The following is a 20,548-nucleotide window of genomic DNA, read 5'->3' on the forward strand; positions in this document are numbered from 1 at the left end:
ACTGATGCTCAATAGGGTTTAGATCTGGAGATATGCTTGGCCAGTCCATTACCTTTACCCTCAGCTTCTTTAGCAAGGCAGTGGTTGTTTTGGAGGTGTGTTTGGCGTTATGTTGGAATACTGCCCTGCGGCCCAGTCTCCGAAGGGAGGGGATCATGCTCTGCTTCAGTATATCACAGTACATGTTGGCATTCATGGTTCCCTCAATGAACTGTAGCTCCCCAGTGCCGGCAGCACTCATGCAGCCCCAGACCATGACACTCCCACCACCATGCTTGACTGTAGGCAAGACACACTTGTCTTTGTACTCCTCACCTGGTTGCCTCCACACAAGCTTGACACCATCTGAACCAAATAGGTTTTTCTTGGTCTCATCAGACCACAGGACATGGTTCCAGTAATCCATGTCCTTAGTCTGCTTGTCTTCAGCAAACTGTTTGCTAGATTTCTTGTGCATCATCTTTAGAAGAGGCTTCCTTCTGGGATGACAGCCCTGCAGACCAATTTGATGCAGTTTGCGGCGTATTGTCTGAGAACTGACAGGCTGACCCCCCCCCCCCCCTCCCACCTCACCCTTTCAGAGTCTGCAGCAATGCTGGCAGCACTCATATATGTTTATTTCCCAAAGACAATTTGGACATTTTCACCTAGGGGGTGTACTCACTTTTGTTGCCAGCGGTTTAGATATTAAAGGCTGTGTGTTGAGTTATTTTGAGGGGACAGCAAATATACACTGTTATACCAGCTGTACACTCACCACTTTACATTGTAGCAAAGAGTAATTTATTCAGTGTCATCACATGAAAAGATAGAATAAAATATTTCCAAAAATGTGAGGGGTGTACTCACGTGTGTGTATGTGTTTATATATATATATATATATATATATTTTTTTTTTTCGTTCACCCCCACAAACCGTATATGCAAGCTGTACTTGGAATCGCATGCTCTAATCCTTAGTACTCAGTGATAAGACCATTTACATAAGCTTATCAAACTCCTATGTACAGCAAAGAAGTGGAAAAGAATGATAAATATTCTTTTAAACTGGCAGGTTGTACACAGTTATTGTTCCAACTTCAATGTGAGACTAAACCCATCGACTTAAAGGTTAAAGTGATTGTAAAGTCTTGTGTGTGTGTGTGTGTTTTTTTTTCTGCTCTGCGCAGTTGGTTTTGCACAGAGTGGCCCCGATCCTCCTCCTCTCGGGTCCCTCTTCTGTGCTCCTGGCTCCCCCGCAGCACCCGAGCCAAGTCCTAGCTCTCTGTGTACATTCAGATGCAGAGCCGTGATCCGCCCCCCTCTCTCTCCTGATTGGCTGACTGACTGGCTTTGACAGCAGTGGGAGCCAATAGCGTTTTATATTGAACCAGCCGATGCTGCCCGGCATTTGGCCCGTGTGTACAGGGCTTTAGAGTTGCTTCACCCTGTGGTCATGTAGTGGAATGACTGGAGGCATAGAATGCTGAGCCTTGTAGTTCTACAAAAGTCAGATCCTTGATTCACTCAATCCAGATATACATAAACTGGTCTGGCTGGGTGTGGTGGAGGTTGCTGTAACTTCTGTTCCTCAGATGAGTGACGGCCAACTATCATTTAGTTCTTATTTGTATTACAAGTGCCTGTAATAAAGTCATACTTAATAGCTCTTCTCCTTTTCCAGCAGCTGCACCCGTTGGCTCAGTTTGTGAACGTCTGTCACTGATGGATCCTCTTCCACTACTGCTTACCGCTGTCACCTACCTGTCTCTGGTCCTCGGTGAGTAATGCAGAGATTACAGACCATTCATTTACCTTTCACTAACCTGGCCTGAAGTGCTGTTGTATTCCCCTCATTTGTTATGAGTGTCATAGGACATCCATCTGTGCTGGGTTTACCTTTCTCACTCATGGCTGTCTGTGTGGCTGCAGTGCTAGAACCAGGGAACGCTTGACTTTTATTATATTACTGGATCGGGTTCAGTACTAAAGTGTTTTTTAAAGATACATTATTTAGGGATCCCTTTTGATCCTTGTTCTACTGCTTAGGGTGTGGAACATGCATGGAAGATGGGGGTGCAGGTATGTCACTAGCTGTAAATGACTGCGTGCTTCTGCACAGGTCCACATTATCTGCGGTGACCTGCATTTTCCACACTGGATAAACGTGGGTCCTGGTTAGGACACATAGAAAACAATTATTTTTGATGTTCGCTGTTTCCACCACAGTGCTGGTGTGATATGGGGAGCACTGCGGAAAAATGCAACACATTTGGATGGCGCAGCACAAGGCATCGCTCTGCTGTGGGAGGACATGAATGAAGTGTCACTATGACACTTCAAATCAAGGTGACAAAACCTTATATGAAAATCGATAAACATAAATTACAAAAAAAGTGACAACGTATGTAGTAGGGCTGTTGAAAATAATCGTTGCATCAATGCATCGCGATGCGGCCACCCGCGATTCTGCATCGATGCGGACCCCCCGAATAATCGATTTCTGGCTCCTCCCCCTCCCTCCCTCTTCTGTCATTGCTGGATAAGACGCATGTAGGCGTCCGCTTCCCGCCTAGCTCTCCTGCGCAACAGCTCTGCTAACTTTCGTTAATCGTGATGCATCGCGGTATCGAATCGTGACCCTAATAATCATATTTGAATCGAATCGTGAGGTAAGTGAAGATGCGCAGCCCTAGTATGTAGTATAGTGTTCCCTACCAGCGCCAACACTGATGCTCTCCTGCATGGTGAAAGGCTTCATTTTACCGTACCGTTGTGTGATCCTAGCCCTATTGATATCTCCACTCCCGCCATCTCACTTTAACCTTTAGGCCTCTTTCACATGGGTCGAACTTCATTATGATCAGCAGAGCAAGGGGATCTGTGCACTGATCCCCCTGCTTAACGGAGCAGAGTGGGTGAATGACAGGACTGAGCCTGATCACACGGACACAGCCCACGCGACTCCATGGGTGGCTGGGAGTAAAGGGACACCTCTGTCTGTTTACACCTGACTGCCCTTTGATCCAGTTTGCCTAGACAGAAAAAGATGGATCATCTTTTGTGATTTATTTATTTTTTAAGTACAGTAAACCCCCCTCCATTGCGGGGGTTACGTTCCGGACCCAGCCGCGAAAAGTGAAAATCCGTGAAATAGAAAAACCCTATTAAAATGCATTGTAGGCATGATTTTTTTACTGTCACTGTACGTGTAAAAGCATTTTAAGGTCTTTAAACACACTTTTAAAACAATAGAAACTAATTTAAACACATAAAAGATACTTAGAGACAGAGCAAGAGTTATGGAAAACACAAAAATATTTCATTTTTAATGATTTATATAGTAAAATAACATTACAAAAAAAACCGCAATATCCCGGGACCGCAAAAACTGAACCGTGATGGAGCGGGGGTTTACTGTATACCCAATCAGATCCAGAGGCAGACACAAGTCCGTTTACACCCAACTCTCTATAGGAATGCATGAACCTTCCAATCACGTCCACCTAAAAAACTGATTGGAGGACCTAATTGGATCGCCCGTGTGGATGGAGCTAAAATCATGGCCTTGGCTATCATTGTAATATTTCCTGTAATTCTACAGTCTCCTGTAGACCTACAGTCAACAGCAGGAAGATCATTGTGGTTCCCTGACATATCGTGGACGTTTGTTCAAGCAGTGAGGAGATTAAAATATCACCCAGTACACACCACACTAGTTGATTGACAGCAATCTATCCGCAGTGAATACAGAAATGTAATTCTACTACATGTCCAAACATGAGGACCTACAAGTGCAGTTCAAACCCACCCACATAGGAATGCTTGAGCAAGGCAGAAAGAGGTAGCCGTGGTCACATGGCTGCTGCTCTTTGTGTAGTTTTTAGGCTGTTTAGTTAATTATTTGGGATAAAGAAGGAAGTGGGTAGCTCTGCAGAGAAGGTAATGTAAGCATGCTGTGGCTTGTGGAATTAATTCCCAGAATTGGACTTTAGCCTGTTGTCATGGCCGTATGCATATATATGGTAGTGGGCTTTAACGCCATGCTGCCATATGTACTGTATACACACAACTGATGTGGCTGTTTTATGCTGGGAGCAAGCTCGGCGGCCAAGCTATCCCCAACAGCTCCCAGTCACTATTTTTATTGGGAGCGAGAACATTAAACCAATAGAAAGTATACTCACTCCAGTGTCTTCACTCTCTTCTGGAGCCACAGCCACCCCTGGAATTTTGCACTTCTGGGTGTGTCGGATGCGGTGTTCCTTGCTGTGCACAGTGGCTTCAGCTGTGGGATGCTATGTACCTAGAGCAGTGGTTCTTTTTTTAAGACTAGATCCCAGTAAGTTCTTAGAAAAAAACAGAAAAAAAAAAAGTTTATACCCCCCACAATAAACTTTGCATTATGGGAATGCAAAATATGTCACACACAGGACACCAGTTTACTGTGACCAGATTCCTCAGACGCATTTAATCCCCTAGTGAGCCTTAACGATTAGGCTCACTAGGGGGGCGAAACGCACCTGAGGGACATCTGCTGTGGGTGGAAAGCAGAGCTGAAACCATCTTGCATTACTGGTTTCGTTTTGGTCCCAGTGAGTCGGTGTCCTGTGTGCGATTGGTTGCCATTTTTGTGTAGCATATTGTAGCCTTTTTTTTTTTTTTTTTGTTTGACTACAAATGGAAGATATGTATTGAAATGCTCTAAGGCACTGGATAGGACTGGGTTTCACTGTGGGGAATATTGAGGTTCTGGAGGGATTTGGAGACCCTGCAGCAGACTTGGTGGCCCAGTAGGGGATGACGTTTTGAGACCGGAGGACCCTTCAGCAGCTAGGAGACACTGGTGGAAGTTGGGGGGGGGGGGGGCTCTACAGCAGGCTGGGTTGCACTGTGGGAGCTGAGGGCTCTCAGGGGGTCTGGGGGCATTGCAGGCAATTATTGAAGGTTGGGGGTACTATAGGAGCTGGGAGATACTGTGGTAGGTTCGGAGATCTGCAGTAAAAGCCCAGGATGCCGGAAACCATGTCCACACCTGGTCCACAGCCTGGTGGTTGAGAACTGACCTAGAGGTAGTGACAAAGAGTTGACCGGTGTACCTACAGCGAAGAGTGGTTGACCAGCCATAATGACGCATGTAGAAGTATTGGAAGCCAACAGCGGCTGTAGCTCCTGAAAAGAACGAATATTGGAGTCTCACCTCCCGGACATGCAAATATAACAAGTACTCTTGTACGGGAATCGAAGGTGATTGGAATGTCTTGTCTTTCCTCTTGGTGGTTTCTGTTTAATGGAAGGTTTGAAGAGTAATTTGTACATGAGTCATTGTAGGGGAGGAGGACTGTAACCCCTTCCCTGACTCTGTGTGTAGGAGTTTTAACAAAACCAGTTGTGTAATCTCCAAATGTTGATGTTGCATATATTTGGCTTTATCGGATCATGACGTCCTCCTAGATGTTGTTGTGTTTTTAAAATGAACCTGCCCTGGCCTAAAAAGTTTCTAGAAGAACAGTGCTGAAGTGTTGCAACTTGTGATATCCATCATATTTAGTCTCTATAGAGACGTAATGCACACTGTGAGCTTCTCATAGTGTGCATTAGAAGCTGCAGCAAGTCAAATAGAGCCCACTTCATTTCCAGACTGGAGGATACCAAGCTTTGTCTAGCCCCTTCATTCTCGGCTTTACTGTCTCTGGCCCACTCCTTTAAATAATTGGATTTCAGTTCTTTCAATCAATCAGAGGCTCAGTGTCACATGTGGGTGGTTCATAGGATGGTCTTCATGCAGATACAGCCTGCCCAGGAATGCCCACTCCTCCAGACTGACATCCACCCATCAAGTGGCCATATTTGAGCAATGTTATATCCCTTTCATTCATTGGGTTTTAATTCTTTCATTCATGGAGGCTGAGCACTTCATGTCACCTAGAGCAGCCTGCTTAGAAATGTTCACTCCTCCAGACCATCAAGGCATTTTGATATTTGCATAATGTTTACCAAGATCCAGCCCACTGCTTGTATGAGGTCTGAGGGCTCATGAGAAGAATACTTTCAGAATCTGTACAGCAGTAGTCGCCAACCCGTGGTCCGTGGACCACTGATGGTCCACGAGAAAAGTTTGGTGGTCCCCAGGGGTTCTGCCGCAAATCAACATTGTGGTGGATGCATACCGCCCAATGTTGTTTCCAGTGTTCTCAGTGCGTACTGATACCTGATGCCTCTTCTGTAGTTCCTGTGAACTTAGAGGGAGGCGCTGGGAGTAGTGCAGAGAGCGGGAGGTGAAAGAGGGGACTTGCAATGGCGGCGCTGATCAGACTGTGGGAGGGAGCCTGGAGCTCAAGCACATAGCTGGTTAAGGAGGTGAGATCCAATGATGAATCTGTGTAAGGCAGCAGTGTGATCCTGGGGGAGTGGGACAGAGAGCCGGAGCATTGTGTGTGTGTGTGTGTGTGTGTGTGTATATAAGGAAGCAGTGTGATCCTGGAGGAGTGGGACAGAGAGCCGGAGCATTGTGTGTGTGTGTATAAGGAAGCAGTGTGATCCTGGGGTAGGGGGGCAGAGAGCTGGAGCATTGTGTGTGTATATAAGGAAGCAGTATGATCCTGGGGTAGGGGGGCAGAGAGCCTGAGCATTGTGAGTATAAAGCAGCAGTGTGATCCCAGGGGAGGGTGCAGAGAGCCAGAGCATTACGTGTAGAACGCCAGTTAGGGCAGAGGGAGCTATACAAGATCCGGCGGATCCCGCTGGATAATCGGGGGACAACCCCGCGGTTATGCCAAATTGTATGAGCCCACGCGATTTTGATACTGGATGTCTGGGATCTGTGCACCAAGTACTGAGGCAATGTTGTATTCTGAAATTGAGATACCTCAATCGACATAGGGGAAGGCTCTGTAGCGGGGCCACGGCTTATCTTTTTTATTTGAGGCAATAGTATTCTGCTAGAGAGCTATTCCACTACCAAGATCTCTAATACGCATCAGGCCATAATTTTGTTTGGACATATATGGGAGGATAATAAACTACCAACATTAGATGGTTGTCCCTTAATATGGTCCTGGCGCCTGCCCAGGGAACACTCTCTGCGTGTGCACCACTCTAGATGGCTACTGTATGGTCTTTGTAGCCCTGAGGAAGCAATTGGTGAAACGTGTTGGCACCGAAGACCTGCACAATATATAGTACTCATTTAATCAGTTACAACAATTCCTTTCAGAGCCGGTTCAAGTCGCCGTGGGTTGTCTGCCATAGATTAGCACAGGACCCGTTCTAATAGGAGCGACACAAGTCGCTCCAACTTAGAAAAAGGGTCCTGTACTACTTTGGGGCGACCTGCATTGACTTCAATGATATGAAGTCCGTGCATGCTGCTCCGAGGTCGCGGTGCGAGCTGCGCACCGCGACTTCACAGGTCGCCCGGCAAAGTCGGGTCGCGCCTATGTGAACCGGCTCTCAAGGAATTGCTTTTTATTCACCTGTCATTTGTGTATCTATTTGTCATTGCGTATTGTTATTTTGATACTTTTTTGATATAATAAAAACATGTATTTTTATCTGATTTTGGAAATCCCTCTATTTGGCCTCTACAGTCCGTTTTTTCCACTTTTTTTTCATATTTATACAATTATGGATGATGGCCACATGTGTCACAGTTATCTTCAATTTAAATTTATATGTGTATAAGGAAGCAGGGTGATCCTGGAAGAGGGGGGGCAGAGAGCCAGAGCATTAAGTGTATAAGGAAGGAGGGTGATCCTGGAGAAGGGGGGCAGAGAGCCAGTACATTACATGTATAAGAAAGCAGGGTGATCCTGGAGGGGGGCAGAGAGCCAGAACATTACGTGTATAAGGAAGCAGGGTGATCCTGGAGGATGGGGGCAGAGAGCCAGAACATTACATGTATAAAGAAGCAGGGTGAGCCTGGAGGAGGGGGGCAGAGAGTCCGAGCATTACATGTATAAGGAAGCAGGGTGAGCCTGGAGGAGGGGGGCAGAGAGCCAGAACATTACATGTATAAGGAAGCAGGGTGATCCTGGAGGAGGGGGCAGAGAGCCAGAACATTACATGTATAAGGAAGCAGGGTGATCCTGGAGGAGGGGGCAGAGAGCCAGAGCATTACATGTATAAGGAAGCAGGGTGATCCTGGAGGAGGGGGGCAGAGAGCCAGAACATTACCTGTATAAGGAAGCAGGGTGATCCTGGAGGAGGGAGCAGAGAGCCAGATCATTGTGTGTGTATAAGGCATGTAAAATTCATATTTGTGGTTCATGGGATTCAAAATTGAGTGTAGTGGTCCATGAGGTCAGAAAGGATGGCGACCATTCATGTACAGCACCCTGCTGGCTCCTCCCGCCAGCATTGATCTGCCTGCATTGCATAAAGAAGCCCTGAGATCGAGTCATGTCACTGGGCCTAAAATAAGGTATGTAATGAAGATAGGTTGTAACTAAGAATGTCATTAGCATGAGGAAGTAGGGGAACCCAGGGAAGTCAAAATGTAAGAAGATAAAACTGCAGCTTGAAAATGTTTTAGGCCAGGTTTGTTATTACTGACTTGTAGTGATACAGGGACTGCTGGAAGGGAGGATGATTAGGAGGAAACGCTGTGTATTTGTTCTGATGATGAGTCCTGAGTCATTTGGAAGTGTCCTATTTTGGTAACCTGTCATCAGAATAATACTGATCTCCATATAATGGAGCTAGCTGCCTGGGGGACGCATTGATCCATTACTGCAGTGTTCTCTGAGTCACTGTCATTGAGGAAGTATGCAGATCAGGAGCTCTGGGTTGTGTGATTTGCATGCTTGTTCCTGTCAGTGTCTCGGAAAGCCCAGAAACCAGCGATGGAGTGAATCATTTCAGAGGGTTACCAATGGCAGCCGCCATGTTTCTAATGGCACTTTTGCACTGCAAGTACCGGCTCGGCTCTACTCGGCCCTGCTCGGCCCGGTTTGCTTTTCCACTGCTGGTACCGCATGGTACGGTGTTGGAACGGTTCGGTACGGTACGGTACGGTACGGTATGGTTTGCTTTTCCACTAAAGTAGTACTAAAGTTAAGTGGGTGGGATAACAATGATTCTCTGACCAATCAGTGGCTAGTAGTGACTGCATGCAAAGGATTGTGGGATATGGTACCAGTATGGTACCTCTTGGAACCACAATCGAGGTGGTACTGTTTTTGAGAGCCGTACCGTTCGGTTCCATGCAGTGGAAAAGCGCCGCCATACCGTACCGTACCTAACCGTTCCTACACAGTACCATGCGGTACCAGCAGTGGAAAAGCACAAAAGCGAGCCGAACCGTGGAAAAGCGCCATTAGTATGTGTTTTATTTAGAAAAGTCTTCTGAAGATAAACCCCTACCCACCCTGACTTGTGCTGTGTACTAGGCACCCTCTGTTATCTTTAATTACCTTCCCCAATGCAGTCCCCAGTCAAGGTGCATATCCAATCGTATATTGCCGTCACACCATGGATCTTCAAAATGGCATCCACGTTTTTAGAGAAAAGGAAACATCCTACACCCCACCGCTTTACCTACCTCCATGGGGGATGGTCTATAGCTGATGTAGCGATCTAGGGATTCCCTTGGCCTGTATCTTTTTTAAATTTGGTCCTAAACCTCAGACATAAAATATGAAAAAACATATCCCTCTATAGTGTGTACTTGTCTCTGTCCAGAGCACTAGGTGTAATTTCTGTCTGTTGCATCATTCCTCTGCTATCAGCATGAAAGGACACGTTTTTCTGACACCAAGAGAAAAAATGGTGAAAGGTGAGTGAGCTCCAGCACACAGCCTACACAAAACTTCAGAACATAATATTGTAGCACTGGTTTCCCTCATTTGGGGTGTATGTTAGCACGCGGCCTGTGATTGACAGCCTCAGCTCTGTTCGTGTGCTCATCTCACTGAGCTATGCAGAGTGTAATTTCTGCTCTCTGCTCCCCCCCCCCCCCCTTTTCTTTTTTTTTTTTTTTTTTTTTGATCAAACAAGTTTTATAAATTCACTCTGAATGGATGTAGAGACGAGTTTACTGTTAGGGTTACAAGATTGTGGAATTCTCTACCACAAGAGGTGGTTTCTGCGGGAAGTATGGCTACTTTCAAAAGACTCTTAGACGTACATCTCAAGAATCAGAGCATTCAGGGGTACGAGAGATGATTACAGCCACACACACCTACACAGGTTGAACTGGATGGACTATTGTCTTTATTCAACCTCATCTACTATGTAACTTATACCTATAGGTATGAGTTATAAGTAAGGGTTTACACTCTCTTTAAGGGATGGCTAGACTGTTCTCAGAGTGGAGAAGTGACCTTTATTCTGAGTCCCGTAGTTTGTAGTAGGATTGGCCTCTGTAGGGTTTCAGTTCTGAGCAGTGATGAGCGGAGTGTTGGGAAATGTGTTTTTAAGTGTCAGATGGTTTATTAATGAACATAAACCAGTCCGCCAGTCTTCCCTCTGAAAGGCTTGGCAGACAGAATTCCACAACGTGGGGGGCTGCCAAGCTCCCAGCGGGCCTATATAAAGCATGGGGCAGGCTGCCACTAAATGACCTCTCTATATATCTGACCCTCTGGGTGCTATAGGAGGACATAGTGAGAGCTCAGGACCCGGGCTGGGACTCAGCATTCATTAATTAAAACCTGCTCAGAGGGAAGAGACGGTGTGATCCTGAGCAGCTATTCACAGTCTTAGTGTTAATCCAGGACTAAAGAACATTGTGGGGGTGGAGGAATTATTCTTCTGCTTGCTGTGGGACGCAGTGCTGCTTCAATTGAAGTCGCTGTAATGGCTTGCATGAAAAAGCATGTCAGGGTTGTGAATGGTGAGCACTACACACTGCACTGAAATCCTGCCAAGTCTATAAAATGATGGCTGTCAGGACCAATCTTCTCCGTTCTCTTCCAGTGACTGGTGGTGTGTACTAGGGATCGACCGATATCGTATAATTGCCGATACCGATATTTTGGTCATCGCGTATTGGTATCGGCTGATATTTTCGTACATTTAAAAAAAAAAACTCCTTTTACAGGTACTGTTGTGGAGGGATCTGGGGGTCTAAAAGACCCCAAAACCCCTCCTCTGCACTTAAAAGCATTAAAAACGCCAAGTTTGGCTGTTTTGAATGCTGTCATTTTTTTAAAATTTGGCGCCGAGTACCCGGAAGGGATGTCATGACGTCTCTTCCGGGTTTTTACATGGAGACCCGATCAGAGCCGAATGCGGCTTTGATCGGGTCTTCGGTGGCGGTGCAGGCAGGTTGCCTCGGTCTCCCGCTGGGACCCAGGCGAGCCGCGGAAGGCAGCGGGAGGGGGGGGGGCGTCCCCTCCCGCTCCTTGTAATGACAGCCGAGTGGCTTCTCAGCCGCATCAGTTGTCATTACAAGACAGCCCACCGTGGGCTATGGACGCTGGTACCGGGGTGATGCCCTCTAGCTGCAGGCATCACTCCGGTATAAGCACTTACTGAAATGTCGGTAATATCGGCCACCTTGGTGGCCGATTCTAATATATCGGGGAAAGTGCATATCGGCCCTCGATATATCGGCCTTGCCGATAATCGGTCAATCCCTAGTGTGTACTATAGAATGTGGCCACCCTGCATTCTCCACCAATCACAGCGTTGTTGGCACTCCCTGTAGGCTGATAAAGGCTGTGCACCAGCGTGCCTACGCTGCCATAGAAGGGTGACAACGCTGCTAGATTTTTAGAAGTGATCTTGAAGCGTTGTCAGCCCTCTCCTGGAAATTACCCAGACTGCTTGAAACCAGCAGGATCATGAGATTGAAATGCAGGATGCCACCCCAAAAAGGTAGGGATCATTAAAAAAGATGCAGGATGGTCATTTTGCTCTGGTTCACAGCGTTCCAGATCATGTGGAATTGCATGTCAAGTAAAATGAGTTTTTATGGAGGCCGTTCACATACTGTATATGCAGTGCAATTCCGATGCGACTTTAAAAAGGGTCCTGTGCCAGTTTAGTGCGGTGTGATTTGTAGCTACATAGAGTTGAATGGAAATCGCACTCAGATCGCTTATCTGTCATAAAATAACAGGATTTCAGTACATTTTCTGCAAGGCTTTGTTTTGTTCCATGTTGGGGAGAGATAAAGACTGACTATCCTAATCACATCTAAAAAACATTAGAATCTATTCTGAAGCGCATCCACTCATGCTGGAGCTGCTCCTTGAAATCGCACTGCAAAGCGGATTCAGCTCACACCACATCAGTATGAATCTAGGCTAAAGTACCACTTCAGGATTGGTTTCACTCGCCACCCCGCTCCCATCCTCCTCCCATCCCCCTCTATATAATCGCCGCAAAGAAAAAAACATTCCTGATCTAAAAGCCTTTATAACACATGCAGTCCACTGCGTTTTTTTTTTTTGCATGAGAAATGCATGGAAAGTAGGTTATATGGTTTTCAATGGCATAGTTCAGACCAGTGTGATCGGTTCTAGTGCGTTACAGTTCCAGAAAAAACAGTACAACATGCTGCTTTTTTTTCTGCACTGAACTGTACTAGAATGCGGTAAAATGCATCAAAAACGCACTGAAATGCAGCAGAATGTACATGTCCCTATTTAAGATGAAGGAAAAGAGGGGAAAATATGCCTGAAAGGCATTAAAAATGCACTGGAAACGCATCAAAAACACGCATTCAGAAATGCATCTGGAACACATCCGGACTGCGTTTCTATGGTGTGAACTGGCCCTAAAGTGGAACTAAACCCATTGATTTAACAGTTTAAAAAAACAGTTACATTTCTGGCATATTTCGGGAATGTACCTCTCACATTTGCTTGTTCTGTCAACCAAACTGTGAAGCCATCCAATGGCTGGTGTCCTAAATGATCACATGTGCAGCTCCATGGCAGTTGAACCCAAGGCCAAGATGGCAGATTCCTTGGCTGAAAATGATAGGAGGGTTTAGTCCTGCTTTAAGTGGCAGTCATGTGACGCTGCAGTCTGATCTTTTTCTTCTACTTAAAGCGGAGTTCCACCCAAAAGTGGAACTTCCGCTTTAGGTATTCTAACCCCCTGACATGCCACATTTGGCATGTCATTTTTTTTGGGGGGGGGGGGGGAGCGGGTACCTAGTTTTGACAGGTACCCGCTCCCACTTCCGCTCGGAGTGCCGCGGCGCCCTGAACGGAAGTTCTCCTCTCCCCCTCCCTCCCTGCAATCTTCTGGGACACGTCAGAGGTCCCAGAAGATTGCCGGCCAATCAAGACGCGCAGCGCGACTCGCGCATGCGCAGTGGGTACCCGGCTGTGAAGCCGCAAACTGTCACAGCCGCGTGCCCACAGCAGTGATGCAGGCGCCGCCGAGACCAGAGGGAGAGGATCGAGGCTTCGGGCGGCCGCATCGCTGGACCATTGGACAGGTGAGTGAAAAGGCTGGAACTCCGCTTTAAATTGTGGAGGGGTCCTTCTTCAGGTATCCACATCAGTGCCTGCATCCTGCATGACATGGACACTTCCTATTGGATGTCCAGAGACTGGGTCCTCTCAGGTTCCAGAATAGGATGACATCATTGGGGACCAGAAATTTATGGAGAGGCATTGCAGCGCTGGCTCACCCCCCCCCCCCCCCGGAATGCGCAGCGGGGGACTTGGGTAAGTGTAGCCGCCTTCAAAACAATGCTTAGTACCATGGTTTACAATGTCCTTTTCCTGCTTGCCATTTTTAGTGAGATACTCCCAAAGGGAAATCAAGTCCAAAGGGATGCAAACTCTGCTGCTTTCCTTATTAGAACCCTGTAGATGCAGCAGGTGATGTGTAAATAATAGTCTGATTGATCATTATGAAGTCATTCACATTCACTTTGCACATGGACACAAACCGCTATTTCTTCAGAATACCAAAAGTAAGAATCTTCAATAAATTTTGTTAAAATCCTTGAAAAGTACATAGATCACCCACAGGGGAATGTTTTTTTACTTCAACAGAAGTGGAGTTACTCTTTAAAGTAGAACTCCAGTTTTGCATGGGCTAGAACCTCTGCCAGTTTCTTGTTGCTGTCTGTAAATTCCTGCACTTGCTATCCTGGTGTCACAACAAGGAGGAAATTTCCTTAAGGAAACCAAAATCAGACAGGGCTTCTAACCCTTCTTCGCTCCTCGAAAACCCTTCTTCGCTCCTCGAAAACCCTTCCTCGCTCCTCGAAAACCCTTCTTCGCTCCTCGAAAACCCTTCTTCGCTCCTCGAAAACCCTTCTTCGCTCCTCGAAAACCCTTCCTCGCTCCTCGAAAACCCTTCTTCGCTCCTCGAAAACCCTTCTTCGCTCCTCGAAAACCCTTCTTCGCTCCTCGAAAACCCTTCTTCGCTCCTCGAAAACCCTTCTTCGCTCCTCGAAAACCCTTCCTCGCTCCTCGAAAACCCTTCCTCGCTCCTCAGAAAAGTGATTTGTCCCAGTTGGAGGGATTCTCTTCATCCACTCCTGTGACACAGCAATCCCCTGATAGGCAACTAGTGGAATTAAGAGGAATAGGGAGGGAGGCTGGGGTTAGGTTTTTTTATTTATTTATTTTTGTTTTAGATGAACAATGCACAATTATTCTAAGGAAAATTTGAATGTGTTTTTGAATCCAATTTATTTGTTGTGTAGCCTTTTTTTTTTTTTTTTTTTAAAGCAGTTTTTTATGTTCTTTTTGTGTCGTAATGATAATAATAATTTATTTGTGTGTGTGTGTGTGTTTCTATGTGTGTACTTTTTTTTTTTTTTTGCAAGACAAAAAGACAAAGGCTTCCCAGAGAATTATGCAGTAGCCATGTAATAGGCCATCAGTTGTCCCTCTGCCTCCAGCAACTTGAGCTACTGAGTTCTGTAAACAGCAAACTTTTTCAAAAGCAAATAATGTGAAAGACAGACAGGTTAGAGCTATAAAAGGCTATATAACATCCAAATGCAAAAAATACAAACAAGCAGTATTTTTATGTATCATTTTATTTCAAGTACCCGTTGACCAAATGAATTAAATTGTGTTGTATGGATGAATGCTCTGCCACTTCAGACAAGTAGATAAGATTTATTGTCATTTGTGAATAAATGCCACAACAAAATTACAAAAAATTAGTAAAACTCCAACACAAAGTCACATCCAACTGCACACCCATATACATAAAACATTTCAGTTGGCCTAATGGGCATTTCTGAGGATGGAGCAGGTCCTACTGAGATCTTTGTATTGCAGACAGATCAGGTCAGACGTGGCCCTTGATGTGTTTGGTATCGGCGCACATACGTTAGAGTCGTGCTGCGAAGCCCTGCTAACCACAGCGCTAACCAGAGAGCCCGTTCATGTCTGTATAATGGATCCCGTCACATGTAGTATTTACATTGGCAGATAAGGAAGAAAATGTAATTTGTAATGAGGCACAAAGTAAACATTCGTCTCCATAAGTGAAGGGAAACATGCCACATCCTGGTGGCTACAGCGTGGCGTCTTCTGTACACTCAGCAATGTGTTTTGACTGGTATGTCTGCATTGGGTGGCCGCTGCAGTGTATTGTCCCTCCCCCAGATGGTCCCTCGCTCTCCGCACGCCTGGCACCCCCCCCCCCCTCCACAGTGGGCGGCGACCTGGCGGCTCGAATCGGATTCGCACGGCGCCGCCGCCACAGCCAGCACTGCAGTGAGAGAATGAGTGAGCCAGGCAGAGCAGAGCTGTGAGTGCGAGCGCGCCCCCCCCCAGATGTTGCGCCTGGTGCGGCCGGCCCCCCCTGCACCCCCCACGCTACGCCACTGAGCTCATGAAAACCCAAAATCCACAATCTCAGTAAATTAGAATAGTACATGCAATCAATAAAACAAGGAGTGTACATAGATCAATATACGACCTTTGAAAAGTATAAGCATGCATATGCACTCAGTACTTGGTTTGGGCCCCTTTTTCAGCAATTACTGCATCAATGCGGCGTGGCATGGAGGCGATCAGCCTGTGGCACTGCTGAGGTGTTATGGAAGCTCAGGTTGCTTCAATAGCAGCCTTCAGCTCTTTTGCATTGTTGCGTCTGGTGTCTTTCATCTTCCTCTTGACAATACCCCACAGATTCTCTGTGGGGTTTAGGTCAGGTGGGTTTGCTGGCCAATCAAGTACAGTGATACCATGATCATGTGACCAGGTATTTTTTACTTTTGGCAGCGTGAGTAGGTGCCAAGTCCTGCTGGAAATTGAAATCAGCTTCTCCATAAAGCTGATCAGCAGAGGGAAGCATGAAGTGCTCTAGAATTTCCTGGTAGAGGGCTGTGCTGACTTTGGACTTGATAAAAAAAACAGTGGACCGACAGCAGCAGATGACATGGCTCCCCAAATACATATGCACGCTTCTACTTTTCAGAGGTCTGCTATTGATCTATGTACACTCCTTGTTTTATCGATTGCATGTATTATTCTAATTTACTGAAATTGTGGATTTTGGGTTTTCATGAGCTGTAAGCCCTAATCATCACAATTATGACAAATCATGGCTTGAACTATCTTGCTTTGCATGTAATGAGTCTATCTCATATATTAGTTTCCTCTTTTTAAGTTGCATTAGGCCCCTTTCACACATACGGTCCGTTTGTCCATTTTTCATCCATCCGTTGACGGATGAAAAACGGACATCAATGCATCTCTATGTAAAAACGGATGATCATCCGTTTAACATTCGTTTTCATCCGCTTCCTTCCATGTCCGTTTTTTGGAATGGATGAATGCCCTATTTTTTATCTGTCAAAAAAAAAGATTGGACGAAAAACGGATGTAAATGGACAAACGGTCCATTTTTCATTCATTTTTGCATTGGTAGTGGATGTAAAAAAAAAAAAAACGGATGCAAAAACGGATGAAAAATACATTTTGACGTGACTGAACTGATGAACGGACCGTATGTGTGAAAAGGGCCTAACTGAAATAAATGATATTCTAATTTTTCGAGTTTCACCAGTAAGTGCTTTACTTGCACTTTGCCTTTTTAATGTGGCCTTCTAGCTAGCCATGGCAATTTTTATATTGCCCAGGAGGCCCGCTATGTACTGCACATGGCACCATTTATTTATTTTTTTTTCATGTCATTTTTTTTTTTTGTGTGTTTTTTGCACAGTGATAAAGGGTGTTGGTCATCGGGGGGCCTGACCTGATGTTGGGGGGAGGTTGTGTGGCCCTCGGGTCTGTTGTCTCTCACCATTTGGAGGGGTCTCTTTTGAGGCGAGCCCCTCACCAGGTACTTTACTTGGTGGACTAACTTCTGCTGTCCCCTAAGGAGTAGGTTTCTACTTGGCTTCGGCCTAGATAGACCATGGTGTACCTTGCCTCTGTCAGGAGTCTTGTACCCTGTGAGGCTCAGTGTTGGATGCGTGCATAGACACGTGCATGCCTGTCTGTATGCAGCACCTGTCATTCCCAAATGGAGAAATACACATGAATTTTACATTGTACAGCCCCAGGGGTTCATGTTATAAAGCCTTAAAGTGTTACTAAACCCAGGACTCTGCAGTCACTATATCTGGTCTCCCATAGTACACAGAACATGGAAATACTACTAAACCCAGGACTCTGCAATCACTATATCTGGTCTCCCATAGTACACAGAACATGGAAATACTACTAAACCCAGGAGCCTGCAGTCACTATATCTGGTCTCCCACAGTACGCAGAACATGGAAATGCAATCATTTTAGTAAATATAAACTTCTAAATACCCTGTCTCATCCCACAATGTATAGCAGTCTTGTGACTTCTAATAATGTCCAGCAGAGCACTGGTTAAAGCTTGCAGGAGGAGATTTTATTTTCTGTCCTATGATGCTGCAGGACCCCTGACCCTCTGTCCCTACAGTGCTGATTGGCCCTGTGTTTATCACATGCACTCTCTCAAAAGAAAAAAACAAAACTCCTCTGCACGTGCTCAGTTTGATGTGTATTGTTAGAGTGCCCCCAGGGCTCTGTTATATCAGCAGATGGATTGGGGACAGTAAAAGAAGGGGAGGACCAAACGGCCTTTTTACACAGTGTGCAGGATTAACCCCTTGGGTTCCACAGTGAGTATAACAAGCATATATTGCATATACAGACTGATTTTACTGTTGTGGGTTTAGAAACCCCTTAATATTCGTCTCAAATGCACTGAAGATCATGTTGCCTTCACCCTACATCTTGAGCTGTAAGTCTCCTGATCTTTCCCCATGTCTCTAGAGCCTCTCTTGGCCCAGATGGGCTGCTGCACAGGTCACAGGGTCTGCGTACCTTTTGTTATTCTGAAGAAATCCCTGTTTTTTTTCCCCTGTGCTGAGTGGGTCTAATAGGAGTGGTTTTATAATTATCAACCAGCTGTGCAGCTGCAGGGCTCTAATAAAGCAAATCTGCTGGTCCTGCATCCCTTTAGACATGTTCCTATTGGGAGTATCTCACCAAAAATGACATTTTTGTTGCAGGGGATGCCAGAAATCTGACTTGTATCTTAGGCAGACTTCTGGGAAAATTGGTGAGCCAATCACACAAGCAGGAAATGATGTTTCTGGGGTGTGGTCAGTATACATTCTGTGTACAGAACACCTCCAGGTCGCCGTATTGCATTTTCAGAAAATTACAGCAGCTGCAGATAAAAAAGGAAAGGTCATTTTTAATAACATTCAATTACAATATGACTTGTCGCAATTGTATAAGCTATATTGTTTTTTCTTTATTTGGTATTTTTTTTCCCCCACGGAAGTGGAGTTACCCTTTAACCACTTGCAGATTTACTGCGGCAGGGCGGCTCAGCTTGGCATAATCACGTAGATCTACGTGATTGTGTATTTGCGGTTTTGGCATGTGCGCTGCCGGAGTTGTGCTCCTGCTGTGATTACGCGATCGCCGCCGACCTCCCGCGATCTTCGGCAAAACTGACAGGAGAGCCGTCTGGTATGTAAACCATGTAAGACGGCTCTCCTGTCAGAGGCAGGGAAAGATTGAGTGATTCGGGTAAGCTGGATCCCAGATCTCTCTGCCCTTATTCAATCCATCCCCCACACAGTTATAAAGCACAATAGGGAACACATTTAACCCCTTGATTACCCCAGTGTTAACCCCTTCCCTGCCAGTGTCATTTATACAGTAACCATGCATATTATTTAGCACTGATTACTGTATTAATGTCATTAGTCCCCAAAAAGTGTCACTTAGTGTCAGATTTGTCCGCCGCAATGTCGCAGTCCCGATTAAAGATCGCCGCCATTACTAATAAAAATAAATAAAGTCCATAAATCTATCCCGTAGTTTGTAAACGTTATAACTTTTGCGCAAACCAATTGTTATACGCTTTTTGGGATTTTTTTTTTTGTTTTACCAAAAATATGTAGCAGAATTCAAATTGGCCTAAACTGATAAAAAAAAATTAGATATTTTTTTTTCAATTCTTTATTGGGAATGTTTTATAGCAGAAAGTAGAAAATATTGGTGTTTTTTAAAAAATGTTAACGCTTTTTTGTTTATAGCATAAAAACGAAAAACCGCAGAGGTGATCAAGTACCACCAAAAGAAAGCTGTAAATCAATTGTATTTGGGTACAGCGTTGCACGACCGCACAATTGTCAGTTAAAGCAACGCAGTGCCGAATCGCAAAAAATGGCCTTGTCTTTAAGGGTGTAAAATTTTCCGGGGCTGAAGTGGTTAAAGAGGAAGTGAACTCCTGTGCATAATTTGTACCTATAGCTAAGGCTTACCTATAGGTATTGTAAATATCTCCTAAAACGTACGCCGTTTAGGAGATATTTACATTCCGTGCAGCCGATGACGTCCTTGGCGCATGCGCTCTGAAGGAACGGCCACCCGTTGGAAGCTGCTTCCTGGGATTACATCGCAACGCTGGAGGGCTTTGGTTTCAGGTAGGTTTCACATAATGTACTAGTTAGTATGTGATGCATACTAGCACATTATGCCTTTTTACCTTGCAGGTCCTAAAAAACAAAAAACAAAAAAAAAAAAACTGTGGTTTACAACCACTTTAAGAGTCGGTTCACACTAAGGCGACACGACTCCTTACTACTTCGGGGGTGACTTGTGCATTACCATGCACCACGACTTCAGAGCGACTTGCAGGGACTTAACATAATGGAAGTCTATGCAAGTCACTCTGAGGTCGCCCCGAAGTAGTACAGGACCCTTTTTCTAAGTCGGAGTGACTTGTGTCGCTCCTATTAGAATGGGTCCTGTAGCGGTCAATGGACCACGAGGGAGCGCGACTTGTCAGGCTGACAAGTCGCCTGACAAGTCGCGTGTGTGGACCGGCTCTAATAGTAAAACAAAACGTAAAGATATAAGTGACCAATTTAACCAAAAGACAAAATGCCTAACTATAATACAATACATACAAGATGAGGTACAGAGTTCACAGGGAATACCAGAAATGCAGGGAAGGGGGGAACCAGGACTGGGATCAGGAACAAGGAGAGCAGATATAAGGCAGCAGGGCAAGAGCAAGATTAGGAGCAGGAAAAATGCAAGCAGTATCTAATTTAGCACAGTAAGCAAAGGATACTAACAGAGGAGAGATTAAATACCCCCCCAGCAACTAGCATCAGTGGGCAGACACTG

At 45.5% G+C, this 20,548-nt stretch overlaps 1 protein-coding gene across 1 annotated transcript in view; it reads left to right on the forward strand.

Moving 5' to 3' along the window:
• The first annotated feature begins 1,689 nt into the window (after window positions 1–1,689).
• The window catches only part of CRB3 (crumbs cell polarity complex component 3), a 51,281-nt gene continuing 32,422 nt past the window's right edge, over window positions 1,690–20,548 (forward strand). The window contains exon 1 of the mRNA XM_082254859.1: window positions 1,690–1,759. Within this exon, the coding sequence (XP_082110985.1) occupies window positions 1,705–1,759 (55 nt within the window). The 5' untranslated portion in view covers window positions 1,690–1,704. The remainder of the gene's footprint in view (window positions 1,760–20,548) is intronic.

This window comes from Pelophylax lessonae (assembly GCF_965119305.1).
Source record: "Pelophylax lessonae genome assembly, chromosome: 4".
NCBI classification, from domain to species: domain Eukaryota; kingdom Metazoa; phylum Chordata; class Amphibia; order Anura; family Ranidae; genus Pelophylax; species Pelophylax lessonae.